The sequence below is a fragment of the Crocodylus siamensis genome, chromosome 5 (genome assembly GCF_052110815.1).
Source record: "Crocodylus siamensis isolate JL-2025a chromosome 5, ASM5211081v1, whole genome shotgun sequence".
Classification (NCBI taxonomy): Eukaryota; Metazoa; Chordata; order Crocodylia; family Crocodylidae; genus Crocodylus; species Crocodylus siamensis.
Window position 1 is genome coordinate 60,583,020 of NC_143399.1, and position 10,796 is coordinate 60,593,815.

Genomic DNA, 10,796 nt, shown 5'->3' on the forward strand with positions numbered 1-10,796 from the left:
ATACTAAACTGGTATAATATCAAGAGCTTCTGGATGAGGAAAAGAACCTTATCTATGGATCCATTACTGTTTTGAAGCATTTAAAACTTCTGGAAATAATCACGAATAAAACCCCGTGGGCAGCTCTTAAAAGAAAATTTAGGGATTAAAACCCCACAACATTATTTTCTAACAGCATTTCAGTTCCCTTTGTTTAATCTGTAAATGGATTTAAGATTTAAAAAACAGCTTGGTCAAAAATTGAGAATTTGTGCAAGGAAGGGTTGAAGCTTTAACAGAAAGAATATGAGATACATAAACATGTAACAAAATGTAAGCAGTATTGCTGGTTACCCAAGCTCCTGAGAGGAAATTGGCCATCTGAAAATAACTATTCAGGGATGTAATGAGGGCAGTCTGATAAAAGTTCAGTAGTCCTAATAGGCCCCTTGGTGTCTAAAACAGCTCGTAAGTCCAGGTTGTAGATATAACCCATGAACGTCAAGCCTATAAACTGGCGTAGTCTTAAAAATGCCCTACAATACAAACCATCTACTAGTGTCGATTTAAAATATACGCATACTTTTTCTGGTCAGGCTTTAGTCTCAATGGCAGTGGCTTTGACTTACCTAGGTAAGGTAGGTATGGAGCTGGCTCCTGTCAGTTCAAACTGACTGATTCTGATTTGAAAGCACTGATAAAGAAATACATAACCCTATAGCACTGCTTACAGAATCACTTCTTTTAGAGAAGAACCACACCATACATGCCATATCATGTTTAGATTGTATGAGCATAAGCAGGCTTTATGCCATCCAAAAATATGGGCGCTTTTTGCTGCTGTTACTTTCTATAGAATAATACAAAATTATATGAGAAAAGATCTTTGAAAGAAAAAGCCTTATTCTGGTAATAATGGGATAATTAACCCTTCAAATGCCTTAACACATCTTTCCTTGGTATATGGGCACTTACTGGTATCTCTAGTGTGTTTCTGAAATATTGATGGTATTTTGCCTTAAGCAACAATGCCCTGCTAACCTTGGAGTATAGAACTGAAGGAGTTTTGGAGGAGGCTTGAGGTTTTTATCTTTTTATAGGAAACAAAAGGAAAGGAGGAGTCTTTAAAAACTCCTTTGCAAACTAGTTTTTCTTTCACATTCTACAAAGATATACTAGTCTTCACAATCTATGGGGAAAAATAAAGAAATTTAAACAAAAAATTAAAAAATCAAGCATTTGTGCAAAATTTATTTAGTATAATATTTAGTGTGAGGGATACATTTGTGTGTGCTGAACTGAATGGATGTGTCTGTAAACAGCAGTGAAGAACTTAGCAAAAATGTAGTAAACTTTGCAATAATTTTTAAATACAGGTGAGGTCAATACGTTAAATCTTTACATGCATTTAAACATGCACTGTGCCTTTGAGAAACTGAGGGACTCATGGAGTATGGAGGTGGAGGGGATGGAAGATGGTGTATCAAACAAAAGCTCTGCAAACTAGGCAACTCAGGCTGATTTCTTCTTTCTTTTTTCATTTTCAAATTAAAATGGTGAGAATAAATGTGCAGGTGTTTAAATCCTTTGTATTTTTTTTGATAATCCTATTGTTTTATGATCTGAAGAGAATTTGTTAGGTTGGAATTGTTTCCACTGGACTTGTGGCATCTAGAACAGTGGGCCTTCACTAAGATCATTGGGCACTTCTTTACTACAACTAGTAAGTAAACCATCAGGGAAAGGCTTTTTATTCTAAACAGTACATCTTTAACCACTTAATGATCCCTTCTGGGATATACCTTCCTGTTTGCATGTGAACTTTCCTGAAATACTGCAGGGTCTTGGCATTACCAAAACCCTGACCATAGATGTACGTTATATTGAAATTATTGGTTTTTAAACATTTCCCTGCAAGGGAAACAATGAGTGAATTGCATTATGACTGTAGACTTTGAATGAAGATTAAATAAACTATGCATATCACACACTTTTGTTTGCTTTCCAGCAGTTTCATAATGGTGTTTTATTAATTTCATAGTACACACATCTCCTACTGTATTTTTGTGCAAGAAAACAATTTTGTTCCTGGAGTAGCCTTTTATGTACCTAGAAAAAGGTGTATAGTTGTTTTCTAGGCCAAAGCTAGAAAACAGACTAGAGCCACAGAGATTCAACACTTGTCCCTTCAGACTGTCCCATAGAGTCAAAGGAGTGTCTCTTTCATTTTTCTTAATCCTTTGATGTGAATCCTGAAAAGAGGGCAGTGGTGGAGAGGATTTAGAGATGACGGGGATCCTGGCTTTCTGTTTAAAACACAAATTTTCTGATTTTAAACTCCCCAAAGAATGCAATTAAGATGAAACACCACTATATATGAGTATCAATTGGACACAATTTTGTTGATATTTTTATCATTTTAAAGCCCTTTGGGAGCCTACCAGTACCTCAGTCTTTATAATAAAATTAATTTTAAGTACCTATACAGTTTGGTATTTGATTTGGGGTTTTTTTTATCATGGAAAAATCAGAGCTCCCCCTGCACCCTTTGTTTATCAGGATGCATGTCCAGGTCTCTCACTCCCCAGCCCTTCCAGAAGGGGCTCCCAGCTACCACAGCTATCGAGCCAGGGACCTGGGTCCGCAGCACCCAAGCCCCAGCTGCTACCTGTAGGAGGCAGCGGCAGCAGAGGAGGGCCTGGAATGTCTTCCTCCACAGGTGGCACAACTGGAACAAGGCCCACAGTGGTGGGGATGCTGGGGCAGGTGCAGGTGGCCCACTGGGCTTGGGCTGTCTGCTCTGCTGCTCTCCCCACAGACCTATGGGAACTAGCAGGCAGCACCCAGCAGGGCCAGGTGGGGAAGCTCAGTGCCACTGCTGTAAGCCCTGCACCATCATGCAAGGCACCCCCTGCCCACCTGGCAACAGTGAGGGATACAACTCCACACTGTTGCCCCTGCTGCTGCCAGGCAGGCAGGGAGTACTTCACCATATGGGCATGGGGCTTCCAATGGCAAGGAGCTTCCTGCCCTGCCACACTGGGGTCCCCCCTACTGAACAGTGGAGGTCCCAGGGGGAAGGCAGCAGGGCATGAAGCCCAAGCCCACAGTGGGCAATCCACCCTGCCCTGAGCACAAATCCAGGTGGCATTTGCACGCCCCTGCCCCGCCCCCCACAGGAGTGCACACAGCGGCAGGAAGCCAGCTCCACCCCCATTAATGAGCTACTTGTGGCTCCATCCCACTCCCCGCCTGGTCCCTGGGGCCATGCTTTCTGGCTGCAGGATCCAAGTCCCACACACTGGGCTGGGCAGCAGCCCCAGCCCTGCCCAACTCCCTCCCTCCTTCTAGGGGCCTCACTTGTGCACCCCCTGACAGCCAGCACTCCCTGCTTAGGCGGCAGGTAGAGGGGGCAGGTAGGAGCACCGGTGCTCCCACCCGCTGTAAGCACAAGCCAGGGAGTGGGGGCACCAGGAAAAGCGCCGCTAGCACTTCTGGGTGTCCACTCCCGGTTGGTGCGATCAGCCGTAAGGGGGACTCCCGCCTCCCCGTCAGTGCTGTTGGCAGTGGGGGGACAGCCCCCCACCCTGGTCACTGACTGGCTGCTGGGGGGCGGGGCATGTGCCCCCCAGACTCAAGAGGAACCAATTGCCTATGCTGACCACCCTTCTCTCACTCCCTCCAGCCCCTTGCAGGCTAGAACTCTCAAGGAGAGCTCTTTTCAAAAGTGAAAAATCTGTATGCTTCTCTATTAAAATAGAACCTCCCCCCCCCCAACAAAAGAAAAAAGTGTTTTTCTTGGGTAAGGGGGGGGGAAAACAGCATTTCTCCCCCCTTTTTTATGGGAAGCAGAAAACCTGGATCCCTGGAGTTAAGGGATGGAGATATGTCTTTATCTTTGCCCAAGAGACTTAACAAACATAACCAATGAAGGGAGCACATCCACTATAAAGACAAGGCCTTGCTGTAGTACAGAGAAAATAGCATTTCTGTGGGGTGGGATCAGAGGGGGTAGAAATGGGTTGCCTTTAAGGATGTCTTGAAGTTTAAGTCTTCCTCCCACCTCCACCTCAAATTATAAATACAGATTTAGGAAGTGTATTGGAGATGGAATACCCTTGTGGGGAACCCTCTCTAGATTTAAAGGAGCATCTGGCAGTTATCTAAACCTCTACCATTTAAATATACGTTAGGAAAAAACCTATACTTGGAGCAGCTGAAATGCAGCGTCACTATTTTGAAAATACAGTTTAATCCATTAAGGAACAGGATCATGTGACATAGCTGCCTGAGATACCAAGAGACTTAAGGGATGGAGGAGGTCCATTCCAGTCCCGTTCTATGTACTCAACATCTTATCGTTTGCCAGAATATATACAGAATAGTCTAACAATCCCCATAGTGTATAACTGTCTTTCAGCAAATGAAATTCTAGCTACCATGGTGAGAGATCCTGTAATACTACCTTCATTCTTTGCAGATAATATTTAGAATGGTTTGTTTCTTCAGAAAGAGCAAAAAAAAAAAGGTGAAATTAAGATCAGTAATTCAGGTTACATTTTCTGTAAGACTTATAACTAGCAATGTTTTCTTTTAAAAGGTAACTACAAACTATAGAGATAAATGGTTAATTTTAAAGAAATGCACGTCTTTAGATATATGAAAACTTCATAAGGCTTCCAAACTACATTAGTTTAACTCCCATAGAAACACCAGTATCTTATTTTGGCTGACATGCTAGAAATCTGTAACACAAAATAATTTGCTATACACGCACATTAGAAAGTGCATTGAATACTCCTGACAGCTCCTTAACTTTCGTAACTTGACTGTCCTATGGAGGAGATCTGAGGCTCTCTCCCTAGTGTATTGATTTATTTGAAAACCTTCAACAGAATGGAATATTAAGGAGCCAGTAGTCTCTCCTACTCGGAGTGGCTTGTCTTTGTAAGCGTTTAGGCACAAGCATGTGAAATGTCTGGTGCCTTCTCCTTAAATATATCACAGGAAGTTGCTCACTGAAGTCTAACTTGAGAAGCATCTCATCAAGCCTGGAAATGAGCTGCCATCAGCAGCATTAGACTGGGAGTTGCTCCCTGCCACCAGTCTTAGACTGGAAACACTCTTTGGAGTGTGATTGGCTGTGCTGTGATATGTCTGGAAGCTGGCTTCCAGAGGCTATACCTTTATCTACATTAGTACAATATTTTAGAGATTAGGATATAATCTATATGAAAACAGCTGTTTCCAATTTGATTTGAGACTATATACACATCACTAAAAATCCGTGTTTGCAGCTGATCAAATTGCCTTTAATAAGACTAAAACTGCATGTTACAAACACTAAAAACAATGGAATTAAAAAGGAAGAAAGTCACACAGTAATGGAAGGACTAATATGTGCAGTAATATTTCAGCATGCTGCTCTTTACTGTCTCCAATGTGATACATTTAAAATACAGAAGAATCTCATATTATCACTGACTTGATTTTAGACAAAACATTTGGAAAAAAAATTTTCAACTCAATTACAGTAAAACTAGCTAGAGAGTGTATCAAACTAACCTGAACTACAGCTTACTGGAACTTTCAAAATCTTGTAAGAATCTATAGAAATGAATGGGTGCTTTGCAGAGGATGAGCAGTTCCAGTTTAACAGGTTATGTTTGTTACCAATTTCACATAACTTTGTGTAGCAATGTGGTATCAAAGATCTGGCCTGTGGGCTGCATTCAGCCCACTTAGCCTCACTGTCTGGCCCCTGGTGCTGTCAGTGGGTCTTGGAGCTGACCTACATGCTGCACATACTGCACACTAGATCAACCCCTGCATTGCGCATGGCTCCTACTCTAGCTGATGTGAGACTGGGCCGTTCATGACACCTACTCCATATAGCATCCACCCTGGCCAGTCCAGCATCGCCTACATGTGGTATCTGTCTTGGCCCATCTGACCCATGAACAATCTCTGCCACTGATCCGATCACTAGGCCCAGATGAGTTTGACACCCCGATATAACATTTTCTAGCTTACTTAGTATTCAGTGCTTACATAGTCTTTTATACCTTCAAAATTCTGGCATTAAAAAAAACCCAAAAACAAACAAACAAACCACTGGTTAACATATACTGGGGGTTTTACCATGGTATTTGGTGAAGCTAGAGCAAGAAAGTTAGAAGACTTACCCATGCCCATAAAATGTGTGCCAAAGAGGATTTACAGCTCAGGAAACCTTTATTTCAAAGTCCTGTTTCTTCCAGTACACAGCTGGCCAAGCTTGATATGATCAAGTCTAGACACCTGAAAACTGGAATTTAAGTCCATCTTTAAGCTCCAAGATCAATGGCCTGATTTTCAACCATGATGAGTCTCAGCTGTTCTGATGGTTTCTTCGTTAGGGGCCTAAACATGTTTTATAGATGTTTTTCTTCTAGATACAGGACACCTTTGAAAGCAAAGCTAAAGTAGACTACATGGCTGTTCAGAATTTTCTGTTCTTCTCATTTGACATTGATGGACTAGTGGAAGTAACTTCCCCTCCTGGTGAAGCCTCTGAGTATCAGTAGCACCGCCAATACAAGACCCATTGACAAACACTCTTGGAACCTGTTAATACAAAAAAAGAAGAGAGTATGCTTAAGCCTACTAATGAAAAATATACAAAATTCCTAGTCTTATACTTCATGTTAACCTGTAACATTAGCACTTCTAACAAACTTCCATAAAGAGCATCCTGCAATGTTTCAATGTTTCCCTTTTCTTCAAAAGATGGTGTCACTGCAGATAGTTTTGGAATAATCAGAGAAAAAGGCGATTCAGAAGAAATTACAGAGATGTGTCACATAAGCAGAATACAAGTACTAAAATTCTCAAAACGTGGGAATAAAATCTTGCAAATGGGTCATGGCTCCAAGTGTTTTTAATTGTGTGTCTATGGCTTAAAAAGTCTTTATGAAGTACCAGTCAAAAGACAGTGTTACTAACAGCACAGTAAGTTACGATACCATGGGGTTTCACGTCAGTATCACAAAGAAGAAGAGAGATGAGAGATCCTCAGTTTAACTGGGAGCTAATTTCAAGGTTTAACCTTGCTTGGTAAGCAAGTTCTGGTGAGGTCACAGTCAATGGAGTACAGTTTGTGTGTGTGGCTTTCATTATACCAGAGAAGATATACTCACTGTCTTGACACCAGTCATGTGTTGAAGGACATCTTGCAACTGACTTCCATTCCTTTGCATGTCTAGTTCTACTGCTGTGTAATTTACATTCATATCCTGAAACAGCTTCTTTGCCATTTTGCAATAAGAACACCTTGTTTTAGAGAAAATCACCACACAGTTGTCTGAAATAGTTTCCTGTATATTTAAAAAAAAGTTTGAGTCAATTAACTGTTTTTTAAATAATCACTAATTAACAATCAACACTTTCTTAAAGATAGTTAGAAGTTTTATTGTTCACTTAAGGCAACAAATTATAGAGATCAGTAACTTCCATCTTATGTGTTCCAAGAATTCTAGGATAGGAGCCATTTTCCTTTAAATGCACATGGTTACACAATACCATGCATTTTTACTTCTCACGGATGTTTTTCAACTAGTGGGATGGAAAGGGGAAGAACGCTGCTGAAGCTTTCCCAGCAAACAGCATTGCAGAACTCATCTTGGATTCATGTGCGTCTTCAAATACGTAGATACTGATAAGATGAAATAACCCCTCCATGATGGCCAGGAGGTATAGCAGGCACCCTAGTACAAACTTGACAAACCCCAGCACCAAAATCTGTACGTCTAAGAAAACCAAGGCAGCAAGCTTAAGGTACATTCTGTCTCCTGACTCCAGCTGCCAGCTGGACTCCACAGCTGAAGCAGTGGAAGTCTCCTACTTTTAATTCTCTTGACCATAAGGGATTAATACCCAAGATAATATTATTTAATGTTTATGCCAGTGCTGAACTTAAAATACTTAGGATTGAGAACCCAGCCGAAGTCATCAAAATACAGGATGGGGGTTCAGCAATGCAATCTACATTATGTACTAAGTTTATGAATATTCAATATGGAGACATATTAAAAACAATTCTTCAATTGATTAAAAAAAGGGCAGTTATTAACTTACACAAGCAGATTTTTTTCCTACATGCCAGAAAGAATTCTCCTTGCTAAATAACAAATATTTAGCTCCTCAGTTTACCTGGATCTGGTTCAAAGTAGCATCATTAGACAATCGTGTGGAAGTAGGAGGGCTATTCTCCATTCTGAGGAAAAAAAAAAAAAAAAGACTAAGCATTTAAACGCTCTAAATAAAGCCACTCATTTTTATGGTTCACAAGTTATATTAACAGGATACTAATGACTGGTGTCAAATCAACATTTTCTAATATGCCCCTGCCCCCTCCCATTAAAATCTGCATGCTAATTTCTGAAGTCTGGCTCAAGACTATAAACTATTTGGGACACAGACTCTTAATCTGTGCTCTTTCGGCTGGTCTAGCGCTCAGGTTTATGTACTTGCAAAGCGAGCAAAATAAAGGAGTGAACCTGTTTGGGACTTTTATAAAAGGTCAGCTATGGCCCTAGCTGCAATCAGTGTATACTGCAATGTTAAAAAAACTTGCCACATCTAACGGTAGTAACATTCCAGAAAACACTAAAACATACTGCATGTGCCCCAGGATTTCAGAAGAGTGACAGCTTTCCCATCGGACCCCACACACCCAGCCATGCCTCATCATTTTGCTTCTGCAGACTAACACCTATACGGCCAAAGCTCAGCAGGAAAAACATGACAGAAGAATACCTTAAAAAATGACACTTCCAAGCCTCCTTTGCCCTATGGGTACATAAAGGCATAAAGTCACAAAGAAGTAGGGCTGGAAGGGACCCCCAGTGGTCATCTACTCCACCCCCTGCCTGAGGCAGGATCATCCCTGTCCAAACCTTCCCGTACAAATCATAATGTGAACTACACAAGCCCACTGTCAAGCCTGACACAGCACAGAGCTAACACCCGAACCTGCCTCAGGTAAAGCAGGGGGATCAGGGCAGCCAACATCTTGCTTCTGTAAAAGAGACCCCAGGAAGAGGGTCGTACTCCCAGTTAAGGAGAAAGGTAAAAAAAAAAAGTGCCCATGTCTATATGAGTCAGAGCATGGCCCCAAATACGGTGATCGCAAGACCCTCTAGCTTTGGCCCCAGCAGGAGCCTTGGCATGCCCACAAGCACACCGCAGGAGCCCTCGGCCCACCCATGGGCACCCCCACCCGGCGCACACCAGGAGCCCAGGCACCCCATGGCCACACCCCAAGCAGATGCAAACAGCAGCAAGAGTCATCTGTGGCCTTTTTCTTAGAAGCAGGTCCGGACTCCCGCTGCCAGCTGCTTTGCAAGCCCATGACTATGAAGCGCTGCGGCCGGCGGGGCCCGTGGGAGCAGCCGGAATGAAGCCCGAGACGAGCTGCCTTTTACCCCGGAGCAAGTGTCGGGCCGGGCCGGGCCGTGCACTGAGCCCGAGGACGCTCCGGGCCCGGGCGCCGCTGCAGGAGCCAGCCGGGCCCCCCGCGCCGCACTGACTTCAGCAGGGCGGCCGCGCGCAAAGCCATGGCTCCGCCTGCGGGAGAGGCCGAGCGCCCCGCCCCGGGGCAGTCCTCACCGCGGTCCGCTCCGGAATGCAGGACCCACCAGAGCGCGGGCTGCCCTGGGCGCTGCCTGCTCCGACCGCGCTCGCTGCTGCTTGGTGGGGGCGGCTCCGCTCCCACTTGCCTCGCTTCCTGACGCCTAAACAGGGATCGCTGCCTGTCAGGGGGTGCACTCCCACTCCTGTGCACCCGCTACGCAAAACCGCGGCTCCGGGCAGATCTATTGGGCATCTCCTCGGACTTACTCGAGGGTCAGTGGGCACTGTCCCATGTCTTCTACTCAGCACCCGGTGCACTCATTTTAAACCTCTGATTTTTCACTCCCTTCCCTATTTTGTCTTTTTGTTGTCCCAAGTGATCAGTGATGTGCCCCACCCCCGTGTGCAGGGGGGCTTATAGTCTACTTGGTGGACTTTGGCCCACATTTTGGAAGACCATGTCAAAAGGCCTGACTGGTGGGAGAACATAACACATGGGGGCTTAGCACAGGGGTAGGAAAAATATGGCCCACGGCCCGGATCCAGTCCAAAGGGACTTTATCCCAAACGCCATCCAGCCCGTCGTGCATCACGCCACTCCCAGGTGCACAGCGAGGTTGGGGTGGCTCCACAGCTGGGCTCCATTTCTAGGCAGCCCAGGGGGCAGTAGCTCCTTCCAGCTGCAGCCCCATGGATATTGGCAGGGACCTAGGTGCACAGTCCCAGTCTGGGCCAGGTTCGCATCTGCTCCAGACCTGCCCTGACCAGCGCAAACAGGGTTGTGGGACCCAAACGCAGAGGCCTGATTTAGGGGCCACCTCGTGCCTGCTCTGGACCCACCTGCGCATCATGAGCTGCTGCAGTGGTGGCAAGGCAGAAGATACTGGTGCGCATGGGGGAAGAGCGGCCACCTCCCCCTCACTGATGCCAGGCCCTTCTTGCTGCAGCCACCGGGAGTCTGTTCCCAGGCTGTCCTGCGGCTCCTCTCCTACCGTCAGCACCACCGCTGGCACTGCCTCTAGGGCACCCAGCAAGGCAGCAGTAGCAACACAGGAGCTTCAGAGCAGCCTGGGTGCAGGCTCCAGCCAGCCGCAAGAAGGGCCCAACAGCAGTGAAGGGGAGGTGGCCGCTTTCCCCCTGAGCCGAGCAGCAGCTTCTGCCTGCCCGCTGCTGCTGCTGCTGCTACTGCTCATCATGGGCAGGCT

At 44.9% G+C, this 10,796-nt stretch overlaps 1 protein-coding gene across 3 annotated transcripts; it reads right to left on the reverse strand.

The window, feature by feature from the left end:
* Positions 1–6,194: 6,194 nt before the first annotated feature.
* Positions 6,195–9,625, reverse strand: GLRX2 (glutaredoxin 2). Of its 3 annotated transcripts, none has more exons than XM_090048490.1 (5): positions 9,444–9,625; positions 8,776–8,808; positions 8,170–8,233; positions 7,158–7,334; positions 6,195–6,585 (listed from the first exon to the last, which is right to left on the reverse strand). In XM_090048490.1, the coding sequence occupies exons 1-5, from the start codon at positions 9,575–9,577 to the stop codon at positions 6,439–6,441; spliced, it is 555 nt and encodes a 184-aa protein (XP_089904616.1). In that variant the 5' UTR covers positions 9,578–9,625; the 3' UTR covers positions 6,195–6,438. The 3 variants fall into 3 exon arrangements, with proteins under 3 accessions (XP_089904616.1, XP_089904618.1, XP_089904617.1); XM_090048492.1 differs by lacking the exon at positions 9,444–9,625 and adding an exon at positions 9,278–9,437; XM_090048491.1 differs by lacking the exon at positions 8,776–8,808 and having other exon boundaries at positions 9,444–9,624.
* Between the last annotated feature and the right edge of the window lie 1,171 nt (positions 9,626–10,796).